Here is a 19,895-nt window from a genome sequence, read left to right as displayed (position 1 = left end):
ATTCTAGAGCTGATAAGTGGGAAACCAGGATTCAAGCCCAAAACATGAGAACCTGCATTCTTTTTTTTTAAATTTAATTTAATTTATTTATTTTTTATACAGCAGGTTCTTATTAGTTACCTATTTTATGGATATAGGTGTATATATGTCAATCCCAATCTCCCAAAGAGAACCTGCATTCTTAAGTGTGCATTCTCAATGCTTTGAAATAGATGGTGCTTTCACTACTTACAAATCCCTTATGAGATAGGTTTTCCATTCTATAGATATGATTATTGAAGATTAAAATGTTTAAAACTTGTCCTGTGTCACTCAGTAAGGGGTAGGGCTGACACTGAATCTCATACTTGTCTACTTTCAAAGTGCATGTGTTTTCCACGATGTCTTCCAAGACAGCGTCCTGTTAATTGTCTCGCGTATGCAGCTAGTAGTAAGTGATGATGTTCAGAAGTGACTGAATAACGAGCAATAATCGTAAAAGCTCATTTTCAGAACTTCATGGTGTCACCTATGTGCTTAGCAAATATTGTTAAAATGACGTATTGACCAATACAATGTCAGGAAAGTTCGTATAAATTGGCCAAGAGTGTGAGGGCAACTTCAAAACTTGATTTGACAATATTTACTATATCAGACTCTCATTCAGTCCCCAGCAAAATGAGGGGTTTCATTTTTACTTTGCTTCTCTTCTCTCTCCTGCTTGCCATCTCAGAAGTGAAGAGTGAAGAATCCAGGAAGCTCTGCGGGCTCCAGTACATATGAACTGTCATTTACATCTGTGCCAGCTCCAGGTGGAGAAAGCACCTGGAGTCGATCCCGCAAGGTCAGCAAGGCTAACATGAACGCATGTGACTCCTTCATTTATTATTATTTTTTTAAGGCTTGTTTTAATAACTGTTTCTCTAGTTACTGCTAAGCCACTTCTATATCAATCTGGGGGATTAATTATCGAAATAAACAATTTGTCTTGGGAAGGAGGTGAGCTTGCTACCTTTCAAAAAATAAGGACCTTGTTTTCTTTACTCCCCAGCTTGAAATTATTTGATTGCATAACTACATTGATGAGCTCAGCACCTATGGCAGGTGCTGGGGAGGGGTGGGTAGAGAGAAGCACGTGATTTCAAGGGTCATGTTGGAGCAGCAAGATTTTCACATGCGGATAATTATAGAATATAATAAGTTGGCATTCAGGCAGGTGCTAAATAAGAATGGAAGGAAGGAATCTAACTTTTATTGAGTACTTATTACATGCCAGGCAGTTTCATGGGCAACATTTCATTCAGTTTTCCGATAAGGATCCTTTGAAGTAAGTAATATTACCACCATTTAGCATTTTACTGAGGACAAATTTGTTCACGCAGCTAGTAAGCAGGGTGGTTGGCAAGCAAACCAGGTCTTTCTGGCTTCAGAGCCGAGGTCTCCTGCTTATTCTATACTGCATCTCAGGTGGGGAAAAGACGGTAGTAGCGTGTTGTAATAAATGACACCACCGTGGAGGTGGTGGTATTTGACAGAGGTCCTAAGGATGTGTAGGGTTTGGGAGTTATGAGGACTGGGATGGGAATTCTAGCAGTAGGAACTGTCTGATCAGAATTTTGAAGGTGGGAGTGAACCTAATGTGTTTCAGAAACAGAGAGGGGGCTGACTTCACTACATTTCTTCATTTTCCAATTCAAGTAACTTAGAAGTTGGCATTTTTCTCCTGCTAATCCTATATTAAAGTGTGATGTATAATTTATTTAAGATTCTATTTTAATAATTGTGTTTGTTTTATAATAAAAGTAAAAAAGAAAAACATGTTTACATAATAAATGTTGCAACCACACATATGATATGAAAACTTTACAGGTTTCAATTTGGTTTAAAATGACTGGTAAACAAAAAGATTTTGGAAAATGACCGAGTTTTTGTGTTTTCGTGGACTAATGTCTTGAAAAATTATGCACTTACCACTCTTACTTTAATAATGAGAGGTTCATAGTTACTGGATGTTAATAAGCAATAAGTGTTTTTAATCTCAAAGGAGTAAACATAATTTACCAGATTGACCATAATTTATCAATCTCCGGCAAATCAAAATACAATAGAAAAAATACATTTTGAATATCTTTAAAATATGTGGGACAGTGGAATGGATGTCTGTATAAGGCTATCTCTTTCAACACCACTGACTTCATAATACTGTTTATTTAACCTTTCACAGGTTTTCAGATATTTTCCCATACATTATTTATTTGATGCATTACTGGTTTACCAATCAGCATTCATTCATCTAAATTTTTTCTGGTGCTTGCCAGTGTGCTGAGGTGCTGATAAGTAAGTTTGAACGAAGTTAAAGTGAGACAGGCTTATACACGGACTTTGGGAACAACACTGATAAGAACAGTTGGGCCCACTTTTAATTTTCAGACATAGAGGTTTAAATCTCCACTTCCTTCCTTACTGATCAGCTTTGCAGGGCATACACAGGATTATTTTTTGTTTGATTGTTTTCGTTGATAGCATGTAACTAATACTTTTGGAAGCTGCTGGTCATTGTGCAGAGGTAGCCAAGGCAACAGAAGTCAAGCCCTGACTTGGCTGCTAACTGGCCAAGTGACACTGGTTCTGTCACTCCTCCTCTCTGCACCCACGTTTCCTCCTCTGTAAAATGAGGAGGGTGGACATGACTGAGTTCTCCCTAAAATATCTAATCTCTCTGAAACCCCAGACCAACGTTAAAAAAAAAATCAACTGCAAGATTCAATTTCCTTCCAGAAATCCAATGCATTTCCCCCAGAGTAGAACTTGGTTGCTGCCTTTGTCAGAGCTCTCTAAGGAAGTATTGTTTTTTCCCTTCCATATGGCTGAGAGAGGAAACCGCTTCCAGCTGCCTAATGAACAGGAGATTTCTGAGGAAAGCGCAGTGCAAAACCTTCCAAAGATGGATTCCTCGGGGGAGGAAAGTCTTCAGGGTGAACAGCTGCCCACGGAAGGGCTTTGGAGGTCAAAGAAGTATTCGGTGATGTCAAGACAAGACTTGCAAAAGTTGTGCTGCACCGAAGGCTGTTCCATGTCTGACTTGAGCGCAAATTCCCAAGGGTGGCAGAGTTTTAGCACATGTTTAATCACAGTGTTTTACTTCCCAGAATAATACTCACATTGTGTCATTAAACTAATGACTTTTGGGTAGGCAATCCTTCTTTCCTAAATGTTGTGGATGGTTGGCTAAAACCACAACGAGGTCTAGTTTCTCCCATTGCCAAGGTGAATGCACTGTTCTTTCCAAATTTTAACTAATCCTTTGAAATTTTAAATGCTGTGCAAAATTGCAATACAAATTCCATTCAGCAAGCTTACTGTGATTTTTCTGTTTTTAAAACAATTTTAAAGAACTTTAAAACAGTAAACCAAAAATGTTGATGGTAAAAAAAAACCTTAAAAAATAAGAGTAAAAAGAAAATAAAAAACTACTATTACCTCATCATCTAGAAATAACAATCCACTCTTAACTTTTGTGTTGCTGTATATTATTACTGAAAATTTAAACATTGATTCACAGTCAAGTGTAAGAATCTAAACAAAGTGCTTTTCTCAAAAGTTCTTAGAGTGCTCAATTAATGTTTCCTAATATCATGCATCTCTTCAACATTATACTTGAGAATAGTTGGGTGCATATATGTATCAAAGAGGGCCCATAAACAGCCCAAATCCAGAAAACGTTTGGTTATCTTAGCTCCTTTCATAGTCTGGGCTGCCTTGGTTTTGCCTTCCTACTGCTGAGATAAAAGGACATTCTATTCTCATCCTGGATGTTGAGAAACTAAAATGCAGATAACCGAGTCATTGTGTCACAATTGGATGTCTTCACAGATGAAAAGATAAAGTAAGATATCACAAAACTATGCTCTTATTTCTACTCTGTCAGCCAACTACCCAGTAGGTTTTAACATAGTTAGACTCTGTTCATCTGAGGTGCTGCCTATTAATACTCCAGCCTGTAATTGAAATTAGTCGTCTACATATTGTTCACGTAAATTGTGTCAAAGCATTGTTTTTTGCAGATAAAAAACTGAGTCTCCCTAGAATTAAGTAAACGTCTACTAAGTCACACAGCTAAGGAGGTGGTGTCACGGATCCAAACTTAGGCTACTTAGCATGAATCAAGGCAGTCACATCAAACAGCACTGGTTGTCAATTACTCTTTACCAGGAGACACTCCCTGTTTGTTTAAATCAGTTTCACTGAAGAATGTCTTTTGAAGAAGCAGTAGAAATTAATGATATTAAATCTCAACCCTTGAATACATGCCCTTTCAATATTCTGGGGGGTGAAATGGAAGACTGCATGAAACATGTTTGCTGCAGACTGAAGTATGATGGTTTCCTCAAGGAAAAGCACTTCTGTGATTGAGTTTGAACTTAAAAGTAGCTGCTTTTTCCAAGAAGCACCATTTTTAAGAAAAAATAAAGACTGAAAAACTGTGGTTATTCAGATTTGGGTATTGGCAATGAAATGAAATAAGATTTGAAAATGAACAAAGTAGGCTTCAAGGAAAATGGCTGACAGTATTTGTTGCTGATGATAAAGTTCAAGCTTACAAGCAATTTTGGAAAACTTTTACCCACCACCCTGAGCATCAGTGGTGATATTTGATTTTTTGATATTATATGACATGTGTCTACATTTGGGAGATCTGCTATAACTCAATGAACCAATATTTTTCAAATGATCAATGCATGATACTACAAAATCATGAATTGTTAAGAAATCTGCTCAAAGTGCAAAATAAAGATTTTAATCTAACTGTACAAAAAATTCATTGATATCATTTCAGATTTTACATTGCAAGTAACCTTTAATAAACAGTCACTTGCTGAGTTTTGGTATAATATCAAAAGAGAATATATTGATAAAAATGATCTGAAAATGCTATTAAAATAATCTCCCCTTTTGCAACTAAATATTTATGTGTGGCTGAATTTTCTTCATGTACATTAGCCAACATAACACACAGCAGCAGATTAAAAATGTAGGAGCTGGGCTTCCCTGGTGGCGCAGTGGTTGAGAATCTGCCTGCCAATGCAGGGGACACGGGTTCGAGCCCTAGTCTGGGAGGATCCCACATGCTGCGGAGCAACTGGGCCCGTGAGCCACAATTACTGAGCCTGGGTTGAGCCTGGGTGTCTGGAGCCTGTGCTCCGCATCGGGAGGGGCCGCGATAGTGAGAGGCCCGCGCACCGCGATGAAGAGTGGCCCCCGCTTGCCACAGCTAGAGAAAGCACTCGCACAGAAACGAAGACCCAACACAGCCATAAATAAATAAGTTTAAAAAAAAATGTAGGAGCTGATAGAAGCTGTATTTTATAAAGACAGTCATTAGAGACTTGCAAAAATATAAAACAGTGCCACTCTTCTCACTAAATGTTTTTTGTTTTGTGAAAATATAGATTTTTAAATAAAATATGTTATTGGTGTTAATGTGTGGTGAGTTTATTTTTATTTTCAAATGAGTTAAACATATTTAAATTTCTCAGTAAAATTCTAATATGATAAATATTGATAAATTGAACCCACATAAACAAAAGCTCTTTGACGTTCTTAATACTTTTTAAGAGTGTGAAAGGATTATGAAACCAAAAAGTGTGAGAATTGGTCTTATATAAGGTTTTGCCACAAATTTGTGAGGTTCCATCAAGAGATGTTTAGGTTGCTGTATTTGTCATGACAAAGATGCAATAAACAGCCTTGTTTATATATCCTTATGTACTGACACTTTCATTTCAATAGGATAGCTTGCCAAGTTTCTAGGGGGAAAATATGTGTATATTTTTCAGTGTACTTTTAATAGTTATTTTTTATTTGTTACATACTTATTAGTTATTATAAATGTATCCATTCAATTTAAGTACATAGAGAAACAAAGAAGAAAAATGGGGCCTAGTCTTTTTACTTAAATCCTGCAGTCCCCTTTTTTGGGGGAAAAAAAGATAGTATATGTAAACGGTTAGGAAATGTAAACAGTCCAGGGAAGTATAAAATACAACAAAAGTCTCACTCTCTTCCATTTGATTCTGAAGTAATATAACCCTTATTCAGAGTTTCTTGTAATTTCTGCCAGAAACAAAAATTAAGTCTATACTGAATATATGTGGTATAGTTACAGATATAGTAAGTATAGTAGCTATAGATAGCTTGCCCTATATCATTATCTGTCTATCTATCTATCTATCTATCTACCTATCTTATCTATCTACCTATCACTGTCTATCTATATCTATATCTAACTATATCTATAACAGAGACTTTCAGCTGTCCACTAAAACTTCTCCTCTTCCTCTTGGGCACAGATAGACTACATTTCTCAGTCTCTTTTGCAGTTTCATGTGGTCATATGACTGAGTTCCAGCTAATTAAATGTGAGTAGTAGTGATCCGTGCTACTTTAAGACTAGTCCATCAAGTCTCCCTCCCTCTCCCTCAATTTAGCAAGCAATAACCTTTGACTTTTTTATGTTTGATTCTACTTTTTACAGTTGTTAACCCACTCTAATACAATATGTACTGAATCTATCATCCCATTTTACACAAAAAGAAATTACACATACTCATTGTTTTGTTTAATACATCTTGGAAATATTTCAATAACATCCCAGTATAGGTATTATAATTTTAAACACATACCAAGAGATTACCATTTAAAAAGTTTGTATTAATTCATATTTTCACTAGAAATTTATGAGTGACTCTTTCTCTACATTCTCCCCAGTCCAAGATGTTATTACACTTGCAAAAATTTGCATTTTTTATAGATGAAATATTGAATATAATTTTGTTGTATTTGCATTATCACAACTATGATTGCCTTTAGTATTTATTGGACATTTTTATTTCCTCTTCTGTAAATTAGTCTGTTCACATCCTTTGCCCATTTTTCTATTTCTATTTATTTATAATAGTTTTCTTATCAATTTTCAAAACTTTTTAATATTAAGGATATTAACTTTTTTTTTTTTTTTTTTTTTTTTAATTTTATTTGTTTATTTATTTATTTATTTTTGGCTGTGTTGGATCTTCGTTTCTGTGCGAGGGCTTTCTCTAGTTGCAGCGAGCAGGGGCCACTCTTCATCGCGGTGCGTGGGCCTCTCACTATCGTGACCTCTCTTGTTGGGGAGCACGGGCTCCAGACGCGCAGGCTCAGTAGTTGTGGCTCACGGACCCAGTTGCTCCGCAACATGTGGGATCTTCCCAGACCAGGGCTCGAACCCATGTCCCCTGCATTGGCAGGCAGATTCTTAACCACTGCGCCACCAGGGAAGCCCAGGATATTAACTTTTTGATTGCCATCTTAGTAAAATATTTCCCCCCAAGTCTTTGGTATGCCTTGATTTCATTTAAGATGTCTTTTGCATACAATGTCATTGCATACAATGTCTGTCTTTCCTTTACAGTTTCTGGATTTCCTTTTTTGCTTAGGCAGACATCCCTTATTGTGAATAAGGTTGTGAAAAAATCTACTAAATTGTATTCTAATAATTTAATTTTTTAACCTTTGCATTTAAATTTAATCCATCTTATATTTATTTTTGTATAGTATGAGGTGTTTAATTTTTATTTTCTTCCAAATGAACAGAACATTTTGCCTGCATCATGGAGCAGCCTTTTCCCATGGAAATTTCATGCCATTTTAGTCATATGTTGTTTCACATGTTTGGAGCTACTGTAGGCCCTTTATTCTGCTCTTTGCTCTATTTATCCTCAGTTAGCACCATACTATTTCGATTGCAGTAACTTTATGGTAAATTTTAGTATCTCTTAAGAAAAGTTGTCCATCACTATAGATTGTTTAAAAATTTTTCATGGATACTATGAGACATACATCCTTCTATGTGGATTTTATAATCCAGTTTCCAAAAAAATTTTATTGGATTTATAATTTGAATTGCTTTACATTTATACTCATGTAGAAAACATTTATATTCTATGATATTAAGAATTCTTATCTAAAATATATTACTATAATAATACAGTATTTTATTTCTTTTAATAACTTTTTATAATTTTAATTATATAGGTCTGTGTCTTTTTATTCTACCTTCTAATTTTATGTTACCTTTTATTTTTCATTTTTTTCTTAAACATCTTTATTGGAGTATAATTGCTTTACAATGGTGTGTTAGTTTCTGCTTTATAACAAAGTAAATCAGCTATACATGTACATATATCCCCATATCTCCTCCCTCTTGCGTCTCCCTCCCACCCTCCCTATCCCACCTCTCTAGGTGGTCACAAAGCACTGAGCTGGTCTTCCTGTGCTATGCAGCTGCTTCCCACTAGCTATCTGTTTTACATTTGGTAGTGTATATATGTCCATGCCACTCTCTCACTTCATCCCAGCTTACCCTTCCCCCTCCCCATGTCCTCAAGTCCATTCTCTACGTCTGCATCTTTACTCCTGTCCTGCCCCTAAGTTCTTCAGAACCATTTTTTTTTTTTTTTTTAGATTCCATATATATGTGTTAGCGTATGGTATTTGTTTTTCTCTTTCTGACTTACTTCACTCTGTATGACAGCCTCTAGGTCCGTCCACCTCACTACAAATAACTCAGTTTCATTTCTTTTTATGGCTGAGTAATAGTCCATTGTATATTACCTTTTTATTTACCATTTTTATTTGCCCCTGTGAATGAGACATTTCCCCCATGTTCATTTCTAAATGCATGCTGCGATACAAAGCAAAATCTTGATTTTTTGTATACTCACCTCCAGCCACCTTCTCCAGTTATTTTTTTAAATTTAATGGCTAGTTTACAAGTCTATCTTGGGTTTTCTAGGTGTACAATATTATCATCTACTAATAAAAAGGTAATTTTGTCTCATTCAATATTTAAACTGATTGCTTCATATTCTTGTCTTATTACATGACTCATTACGCAGAAATTATATATTGAGAGGGTAATGTGCAGGCGTTGTTGTGGGTGCTAAGGATACAACCGTTAATAAAACAGACAAAGTGTATATTCTTATGGAAGGCAGACATAAACAAGAGAAATAAATATTAGATAATGACGGATGCTAAGGAGAAACTATGGAAAGGGAGCAGGAAGGCTTGGAGTGGGGGTGAGGATTGAATTTCAGACAGAATAACTAGGGAAGGCCTCACTGGGAAAGTGACCGCAGCAAGAATTCTTAATGATGATGATGATGGTAGATATCTCTTTCATCTTTCTAATTTTAACAGAAAAATGGTTTCTGCATTCCAGTACTCAATATAACATTTGCTATTCAAAATATAAGTAAATAAAATAATGAATAAATAAGTCTTTATATTATAGATGCATATATGTATATGTACGAATATAAATAATATTGTTGATCATCTAAAGAGTTTTATTACATATTGCTTACGAACTTATTTTGTTATAAATGGCTTCTAAATTTTATCAAATGTCTATTTAACTTCAATATATAATATATTTTCTCTTTTGTTAAGGTGAAGAATTATATTGCTAGCTCTCCTTATGTTGAAATTTCTCTGTTTTCTCAGAATAAATCTATTTGATCATGGATTTATTAGTTTTTAGTGTAATAGTTTTTCAACACTCAGAAGGACTAAATTTGTTAATATTTTATTTAAAATTTTTAATCTGTGTTCATAAGTAAAACTGATCTCTATGTTTGTCAATGAAGATTAACATAGCTTCATAAAGTGAAAACATTATCTGTTCTTTAGAAATTTGGAAGAAAAATGCTATAATAGTATCTTTTCCCTAGTGACTTTAAAAGGATTTGCTGAAATATAATATACATACACAACCAAGTGCATAACTTTGAAGTGAATTTTTGCTTATTTGTATAGCCATGAATTCCTGAAACAAATTCAGTTATTAATAATTTGTTATTGTTTTTGACATATCACTGGATTTTATTTGCTAAAATTTTGCCTAGTATTTTTGCATATATTTTCATTAATAAACTTGTACTTTTCCTATAATTTTCTTTTTCTGTAAAATCTTAAGTGATTTTGATATCAGGGTTAAGTTAGCTCTATAAAATGAGCCGGGAAAATCCCTTCCTACCTTCCTTCCTTCCTTCCTTCCTTTTCTAATCTCTGAATGTTTAAGATTGGTATTATTTCTTCCTTAAATGTTGGAGATTTCACTACTGAAGTCATTAAGGGTTGGCATTTTCTTCGTAGAAAGATTTAAAATTTCAGATTCAATTTATTTTACAGGTGTAGAAATCTCAAGATTTTTACATTTTTTCCCTGAACAAATTTAGTAATTGTGTTTTTCAAGGAATTTGTCCATTTCACCTAAATAAATTCTTCATAATATCTTCTTATCTTTTTGCTGGGAGGTACTTTTTACATGGTAAATCCTTACTTTTCTAGTCTCCTTTGTAGTTACTGATCTTTTCAGATTTCTATCATTTTGAGGGTTAATTTAGATAGTTATTCATTACTCAGAATTTCTTCTAGATTTTCAAATTTGCATGACAGCAACCACTAGGCTTTCCTTTATAGTGTGTCCTTGGTTTCAAGAACTTATGTTTAACACATAAATTCCGATTGTATTATCAGCATTTATTCATATTTCAGTGTATATAATCTATATCTAATGCAAGAATTACTGCTTATCTCTATTTCCTCCTTCTTCCTGAATCATAGTTTTTAATCAATAAGTATATTTTGGCTGAATGAATAAAATAATCATATATTTTTAAATATTATATATTTATGTTCTATTTCCCCCTTAATCAAGCTTGCTGATAGTTGGGGGGAGAAGGGTGTTTCTATTGTTACTCTTTTGTTTTTGTTATGTTTTGTTTTGTTTTTGAATTTTTGAATTTTATTTTATTTATTTTTCTATACAGCAGGTTCTTATTAGTCATCAATTTTATACACATCAGTGTATACATGTCAATCCCAATCGCCCAATTCATCACACCACCACCACCACCCCACCGCCGCTTTCCCCTCGTGGTGTCCATACGTTTGTTCTCTACATCTGTGTCTCAATTTCTGCCCTGCAAACCGATTCATCTGTACCATTTTTCTAGGTTCCACATATATGCGTTAATATACGATACTTGTTTTTCTCTTTCTGACTTACTTCACTCTGTATGACGTCTCTAGATCCATCCACGTCTCAACAAATGACCCAATTTCGTTCCTTTTCATGGCTGAGTAATATTCCATTGTATATATGTACCACAACTTCTTTATCCATTTGTCTGTCGATGGGCATTTAGGTTGCTTCCATGACCTGGCTATTGTAAATAGTGCTGCAATGAACATTGGGGTGCATGTGTCTTTTTGAATTATGGTTTTCTCTGGGTATATGCCCAGTACTGGGATTGCTGGATCATATGGTAATTCTATTTTTAGTTTTTTAAGGAACCTCCATACTGTTCTCCATAGTGGCTGTATCAATTTACATTCCCACCAACAGTGCAAGAGGGTTCCCTTTTCTCCACACCCTCTCCAGCATTTGTTGTTTGTAGATTTTCTGATGATGCCCATTCTAACTGGTGTGAGGTGATACCTCATTGTAGTTTTGATTTGCATTTCTCTAATAAATCGTGATGTTGGACAGCTTTTAATGTGCTTCTTGGCCATCTGTATGTCTTCTGTGGAGAAATGTCTATTTAGGTCTTCTGCCCATTTTTGGGTTGGGTTGTTTGTTTCTTTAATATTGAGCTGCATGAGCTGTTTATATATGTAGAGATTAATCCTTTGTCCATTGATTCATTTGTAAATATTTTCTCCCATTCTGAGGGTTGTCTTTTCATCTTGTTTGTAGTTTCCTTTGCTGTGCAAAAATTTTAGGTTCCATTAGGTCCCATTTGTTTGTTTTTGTTTTTATTTCCATTACTCTATGAGGTGGATCAAAAAAGATATTGCTGTGATTTATGTCGAAGAGTGTTCTTCCTATGTTTTCCTCTAAGAGTTTTATAGTGTCCGGTCTTACATTTAGGTCTCTAATCCATTTTGAGTTTACTTTTGTGTATTGTGTTAGGGGGTGTTCTAATTTCATTCTTTTACATGTAGCTGTCCAGTTTTCCCAGCACCACTTATTGAAGAGACTGTCTTTTCTCCATTGTATATCCTTGCCTCCCTTGTCATAGATTAGTTGACCATTAGTGCATGGGTTTATCTCTGGGCTTTCTATCCCGTTCCATTGATCTATGTTTCTGTTTTTGTGCCAGTACTATATTGTCTTGATTACTGTAGCTTTGTAGTGTAGTCTGAAGTCAGGAAGTCTGATCCCTCCACCTCCTTTTTTTTCCCTCAAGACTGCTTTGGCGATTTGGAGTCTTTTGTGTCTCCATACAAATTTTAAGATTTTTTGTTCTAGTTCTGTAAAAAATGCCATTGGTAATTTGATAGGGATTGCATTGAATCTGTAGATTGCTTTAGGTAGTATAGTCATTTTCACAATATTGATTCTTCCAATCCAAGAACATGGTATACCTCTCCGTCTGTTGGTATCATCTTTAATTTCTTTCATCAGTGTCTTATAGTTTTCTGCATACAGGTCTTTTGTCTCCCTAGGTAGGTTTATTCCTAGGTATTTTATTCTTTTTGTTGCAATGGTAAATGGGAGTGTTTCATTAATTTCTGTTTCAGATTTTTCATCATTAGTATATAGGAATGCAAGAGATTTCTGTGCATTAATTTTGTATCCTGCAACTTTACCAAATTCATTGATTAGCTTTAGCAGTTTTCTGGTGGCATCTTTAGGATTCTCTATGTATAGTACCATGTCATCTGCAAACAGTGACAGTTTTACTTCTTCTTTTCCAATTTGTATTCCTTTTATTTCTTTTTCTTCTCTGATTGCCGTGGCTAGGACTTCCAATACTATGTTGAATGATAATGGTGAGAGTGGACATCCTTGTCTCATTCCTGATCTTAGAGGAAATGCTTTCATTTTTTCACCATTGAGAATGATGTTTGCTGTGGGTTTGTTGTATATTGCCTTTATGATGTTGAGGTAGGTTCCCTCTGTGCCCAGTTTCTGGAGAGTTTTTATCTTAAATGGGTGTTGAATTTTGTCAAAAGCTTTCCCTGCATCTATTGAGATGATTTTTTTATTCTTCAGTTTGTTAATATGATGTATCATATTGATTGATTTGTGTATATTGAAGAATCCTTGCATCCCTGGGATAAATCCCACTTGATCATGGTGTATGATCCTTTTAATGTGTTGTTGGATTCTGTTTGCTAGTATTTTGTTGAGGATTTTTGCATCTATATTCATCAGTGATATTGGTCTGTAATTTTCTTTTTTTGTATTATCTTTGTCTGGTTTTGGTATCAGGGTGATGGTGGCCTCATAGAATGAGTTTGGGAGTGTTCCTTCCTCTGCAATTTTTTGGAAGAGTTTGAGAAGGATAGGTGTTAGCTCTTCTCTAAATGTTTGATAGAATTCACCTGTGAAGCCATCTGGTCCTGGACTTTGTTGGAAGATTTTTAATCACAGTTTCAATTTCATTACTTGTGATTGGTTTGTTCATATTTTGTCTTTCTTCCTGGTTCAGTCTTGGAAGGTTATACCTTTCTACAAATTTGTCCATTTCTTCCAGGCTGTCCATTTTATTGGCATAGAGTTGCTTGTACTAGTCTCTTAGGATGCTTTGTATTTCTGCGGTGTCTGTTGTAACTTCTCCTTTTTCATTTCTAATTTTATTGATTTGAGTCCTCTCCCTCTTTTTCTTGATGAGTCTGGCTAATGGTTTATCAATTTTGTTTATCTTCTCAAAGAACCAGCTTTTAGTTTTATAGATCTTTGCTATTGTTTTCTTTGTTTCTATTTCATTTATTTCTGCTCTGATCTTTATGATTTCTTTCCTTCTGCTAACTTTGGGTTTTGTTTTTCTTCTTTCTCTAGTTCCTTTAGGTGTAACATTAGATTGTTTATTTGAGCTTTTTCTTGTTTCTTGAGGTAGGCTTGTATAGCTATAAACTTCCCTCTTAGAACTTCTTTGACTGCAGCCCATAGGTTTTGGATCATCGTGTTTTCGTTGTCATTTGTCTCTAGGTATTTTTTGATTTTCTCTTTGATTTCTTCAGTGATCTCTTGGTTATTTAGTAACATATTGTTTAACCTCCATGTGTTTGTGTTTTTTACATTTTTTTCCCTGTAATTGATTTCTAATCTCATAACATTGTGGTCAGAATAGATGCGTGATATGATTTCAATTTTCTTAAATTTACTGAGGCTTGATTTGTGACCCAAGATGTGATCTATCCTGGAGAATGTTCCGTGTGCACTTGAGAAGAAAGTGTAATCTGCTGTTTTTCGATGGAATGTCCTATAAATATCAATTAAATCTATCTGGTCCATTGTGTCATTTAAAGCTTCTGTTTCCAGATCTTTTTTGATCCACCTCCTAGAGTAATGGAAGTAAAAATAAAAAGAAACAAATGAGACCTAATGAAACTTCAAAGCTTTTGCACAGCAAAGGAAACCATAAACAAGACGAAAAGAGAACCCTGTGAATGGGAGAAAATATTTGCAAACGAATCAACGAACAAAGGATTAATCTCCAAAATATATAAACAGCTCATGCAGCTCAATATTAAAGAAACAAACAACCCAACCCAAAAATGGGCAGAAGACCTAAATAGACATTTCTCCACAGAAGACATACAGATGGCCAAGAAGCACATTAAAAGCTGTCCAACATCACGATTTATTAGAGAAATGCAAATCAAAACTACAATGAGGTATCACCTCACACCAGTTAGAATGGGCATCATCAGAAAATCTACAAACAACAAATGCTGGAGAGGGTGTGGAGAAAAGGGAACCCTCTTGCACTGTTGGTGGGAATGTAAATTGATACAGCCACTATGGAGAACAGTATGGAGGTTCCTTAAAAAACTAAAAATAGAATTACCATATGATCCAGCAATCCCAGTACTGGGCATATACCCAGAGAAAACCGTAATTCAAAAAGACACATGCACCCCAATGTTCATTGCAGCACTATTTACAATAGCCAGGTCATGGAAGCAACCTAAATGCCCATCGACAGACAAATGGATAAAGAAGTTGTGGTACATATATACAATGGAATATTACTCAGCCATGAAAAGGAACGAAATTGGGTCATTTGTTGAGACGTGGATGGATCTAGAGACGTCATACAGAGTGAAGTAAGTCAGAAAGAGAAAAACAAGTATCGTATATTAACGCATATATGTGGAACCTAGAAAAATGGTACAGATGAATCGGTTTGCAGGGCAGAAATTGAGACACAGATGTAGAGAACAAACGTATGGACACCACGAGGGGAAAGCGGCGGTGGGGTGGTGGTGGTGGTGTGATGAATTGGGCGATTGGGATTGACATGTATACACTGATGTGTATAAAATTGATGACTAATAAGAACCTGCTGTATAAAAAAATAAATAAAATAAAATTCAAAAAAAATCTTATGTTTCCTTATTTATTTTCATATTGGATGATCTGTCCATTGGTGTAAGTGAGGTGTTAAAGTTCCCCACTATTTTTGTGTTACTGTCGATATCCTCTTTTATAGCTGTTAGCAGTTGCCTTATGTATTGAGGTGCTCCTATGTTGGGTGCATATATATTTATAATTGTTATATCTTGTTCTTGGATTGATCCCTTGATCATTATGTAGTGTCCTTCCTTGTCTCTTGTAACATTCTTTATTTTAAAGTCTCTTTTATCTGATATGAGTATTGCCACTCCAGCTTTCTTTTGATTTCCATTTGCATGGAATATCTTTTTCCATCCCCTCACTTTCAGTCTGTGTGTGTCCCTAGGTCTGAAGTGGGTCTCTTCTAGACAGCCTATATATGGGTCTTGTTTTTGTATCCATTCAGCAAGCCTGTGTCTTTTTGTTGGACCATTTAATCCATTCACGTTTAAGGTAATTATCGATATGTATGTTCCTATGACCATTTTCTTAATTGTTTTGGGTTTGTTTTTGTAGGTCCTTTTCTCCTCTTGTGTTTCCCACTTAGAGAAGTTCCTTTAGCATTTGTTGTAGAGCTGGTTTGGTGGTGCTGAATTCTCTTAGCTTTTGCTTCTCTGTGAAATTTTTGATTTCTCCATCGAATCGGAATGAGATCCTTGCCGTGTAGAGTAATCTTGGTTGTAGGTTCTTCCCTTTCATCTCATTAAGTATATCATGCCTCTCCCTTCTGGCTTGTAGAGTTTCTGCTGAGAAATCAGCTGTTAAACTTATGGGAGTTCCCTTATATGTTATTTGTCATTTTTCCCTTGCAGCTTTCAATAATTTTTCTTTGTCTTTAATTTTTGCCACTTTGATTACTATGTGTCTCGGCATGTTTCTCCTTGGGTTTATCCTGTATGGGACTCACTGCGTTTCCTGGGCTTGGGTGGCTATCTCCTTTCCCATGTTAGGGAAGTTTTCGACTATAATCTCTTCAAATATTTTCTCTGGTCCTTTCTCTCTCTTCTCCTTCTGGGACCCCTATGATGAGAATGTTGTTGCGTTTAATGTTGTCCCAGAGGTCTCTTAGGCTGTCTTCATTTCTTTTCATTCTTTTTCCTTTATTCTGTTCCGCAGCAGTGAATTCCACCATTCTGTCTTCCAGGTCACTTATCCGTTCTTCGGCTTCAATTATTCTGCTATTGATTCCTTCTAGTGTAGTTTTCATTTCAGTTATTGTATTGTTCATCTCTGTTTGTTTGTTCTTTAATTCTTCTAGATCTTTGTTAAACATTTCTTGCATCTTCTCGATCTTTGCCTCCATTCTTATTCCGAGGTCCTGAATCATCTTCACTATCATTCTTCTGAATTTTTTTTCTGGAAGGTTGCCTATCTCCACTTCATTTAGTTGCTTTACTGGGGTTTTATCTTGTTCCTTCATCTGGTACATAGCCCTCTGCCTTTTCATCTTGTCTATCTTTCTGTGAATGTGGTTTTTGTTCCACAGGCTGCAGGATTGTAGTTCTTCTTGCTTCTGCTGTCTGCCCTCTGGTAGATGAGGCTATCTAAGAGGCTTGTGCAAGTTTCCTGATCCTGTTAGTTTTTTGAAGGAAAAAATTGTACTTTTTTAGTAGCTTTTAAATTTTTATTTAATTTGTTTCATTTTTTTGTCTGTAGATATCTCCTTATTTTTCTATGTAAATTTCCCTTTTTATTTGTTTTGTTTGTTTTGAAATGCTTTCTTAATTAGTAATATTATCTATTTCCTTCCTTTTTTACTCACTAATGTGTTTAAGTCTAAAAATACATGTCTGAGTATATCTTCAGCTATGTGCATGGGTTTGATTATGAAGCATTTACCTTCTTATTATGTTCTAAATTCTTTTCAGTTTTACTTTTTTCTTCATCTTTGACTTAAGGAATTATTTGGGAGAGTCTCATAATTTCAAAATAATACAATTTTGTTCTCTTAGTCCATGATTTTTGATTTGTAGGTTTAGAAGTTTAGGATCACAGATTAAGTCCTGTAAATTCTCTAATTTTTGGAATTTATTAAAGTTTTTCTGGGAGCCAGAACAATAAAAAAAAATGTCCAGGTACATAATATATAGTTGATGTTGTGAGTATTGGCTGTTAATAGCTCACAGCTTTCCCCTTTTAGAGAACTGCTCTGGCCAAATGGAGGTGCCTCACTAAGGAGATTATGTGCTTCTCTCTATGTCCCCCCCTCCCTGACTCAGGGATCAGCAACAGGTAATGACTGACTTACACAGAGTACAAAGGGCCAGCCCCCTTTTGTCAAGGAAGAACCAGCAATGTGGTACACCTCCTGCTCCAGGGCTCCAGGATGAACCTAAACTCCAGCTGAGAACACATGCTTTGCATAGCTCCTTCCTATCTGGCTTTCCTTTCTCTATTCCTCCTCAAAACACTCCCTCAGTGTTTCAGGCCCTGTTCTGGGGAAGCTAACTGTTTCAAGAGCTGTCATAAAAAACTGCCACAAGCTGGGAGGCTTAAAAAAGCAGACATTTATTCTCTCATTGTTCTGGAGGCTAGAAGTTTGAAATCAAGGTACGATCAGGGCCATGCTCTTTGAAGGCTCTGGGGGAGAATCAGTTCCATGTTATTCTCAGCTTCCGGTGTTGCTTGCAGTTCTTGGCATTTCTTGACTTGTAGACACATCACTCCAATTTCTGCCTCTGTTGTCACATAGCTGTGTTCTCCTCCCTGTATAGGGCTGTCTTATATCGTTTTTTCATTCTTTATGAGGACATCACTCATTTAAGCTAAGGGACCACATTACTCCAATATGACCTCATCTTAACTTACATTTTAATTATATCTGTAAAGACCATATTTCCAAATAAGGTCAGATTCACAGGTATCAGTGGTTAGGAACTTTACATATCTTTTCTGAGGACACAATTCAACCCTAAACACTGACCTAACACATCAGATGAAAATGCATATTCTCTATTTTAGGACATGTCCTTCTTTCTGCCTGTAACTGGTAAAACAAGTTTTTAAAAAATATTATTAAAATTCTCCATATCTTGCTTATTTTTTGCCTTTTTTAAGACTCTGTAAAAGAACCATTAAAATCTCCTAATTTAATTATGATTTATCAAGTTCTTTTATTTTTAGGAATTTTTACTTTATGTATGACTGTGACTATTGGATGCATAAAGATTTACTGTTGTTATACCCCCTTCAATTTCTATCTCTACTATTAAACCGTATTTTTCTTTGTTTTGTCTAATACTTTTAAACTCGGAAATCTGCTTTTTCTTATATCAATACTGCTTTACTTGCTGTTATTTAATATACAAAATTTGATGATTGTTTTACCTTCTTTATGAACTGTATCCTTTGTTCTTATGTGAAATTGTGTTAGTTAGCTCAGCCTGCCATAACAACATACCATACACTGGGTGGCTTAAACAACAGTGATTTATTTTCTTATACTTCTGGTGGCTAGAAGTCCCAGATCAAGGTCTGGAAGGGCTGATTTCTGGTGAGAGCTCTCTTCCTGGCTTGCAGACTGCCGTCTTTGCCCAGTGTCCTCATATGGCCTTTCCTCAATGTGTAGGCCTGTGGTGGTGGTGGTGGGGGGGCGGGAATCATTCTCTTTTCCGCTACTTACAAGGCCACTAATTCTATCGGATTAGGGCCTCACCCTTATGACTCCATTTAATCTTTTTTCTTTTTCTAATGTATTTATTTTATTTATTTATTTTTGGCTGCATTGGGTCTTTGTTGCTCTGCGTGGGCTTTCTCTAGTTGCGGTGAGTGGGGGCTACTCTTCATTGTGGTGCACGGGCTTCTCATGTCGGTGGCTTCTCTTGTTGCGGAGCATGGGCTCTAGGCACCTGGGCTTCAGGAGTTGTGGCTCGTGGGCTCTGGAGCGCAGGCTCAGTAGTTGTGGCGCACGGGCTTAGTTGCTCCGCGGCATGTGGGATCTTCCTGGACCAGGACTCGAACCCGTGTCCCCTGAATTGGCAGGCGGATTCTTAACCACTGCACCACCAGGGAAGCCCTCCATTTAATCTTAATTACCTCCAATGTCCTAGTCTCCAAATATAGTCACAATGGGGATTAGAACTTCAACATATGAATTTGCGAGGGGACATAATTAAGTCCATAGCAGATATCATTCCTTTTCTATTTAATGCTTTTGGCCTTGAAATTTACTTTGTCTAATTTTAGTATTGGCATTGCCTTTTTGCTCGTATTTCTGTGGTATATCTTTGACCAAAATTTGAAACTTAACTGAACTTTAACTCCTACTTTTCTTGTCTTTTGGTTTTCAGTGTGTATTCTCAAAGCCACATGTAGCTGGCTTTTATTTGTTAAACAAGCCAATTCATGTTTAATGAGTGGTACTTAATATAGCTGATTATATTCTATACAATCTAGTATTTATTTTAACTCTTTTGTTTGCACGACCAATTCCCCTTCCTCACTTGTTAATTTAGAAATGTTA

The 19,895-nt window shown here is 35.7% G+C and overlaps 1 protein-coding gene across 1 annotated transcript; it reads left to right on the top strand.

The window, feature by feature from the left end:
• Positions 1-657: 657 nt before the first annotated feature.
• Positions 658-3,133, top strand: INSL5 (insulin like 5). The gene is given in 2 exon segments (XM_036858226.1): positions 658-830; positions 2,845-3,133. Coding segments are annotated over 2 exon segments (462 nt in total).
• The last annotated feature ends 16,762 nt before the right edge of the window (positions 3,134-19,895 follow it).

Source organism: Balaenoptera musculus, chromosome 1 (genome assembly GCF_009873245.2).
Source record: "Balaenoptera musculus isolate JJ_BM4_2016_0621 chromosome 1, mBalMus1.pri.v3, whole genome shotgun sequence".
In the NCBI taxonomy this organism is placed as follows: Eukaryota; Metazoa; Chordata; class Mammalia; order Artiodactyla; family Balaenopteridae; genus Balaenoptera; species Balaenoptera musculus.
Note: the sequence above shows the minus strand (reverse complement) of the source record. Positions and strands in the feature narration are given on the sequence as shown.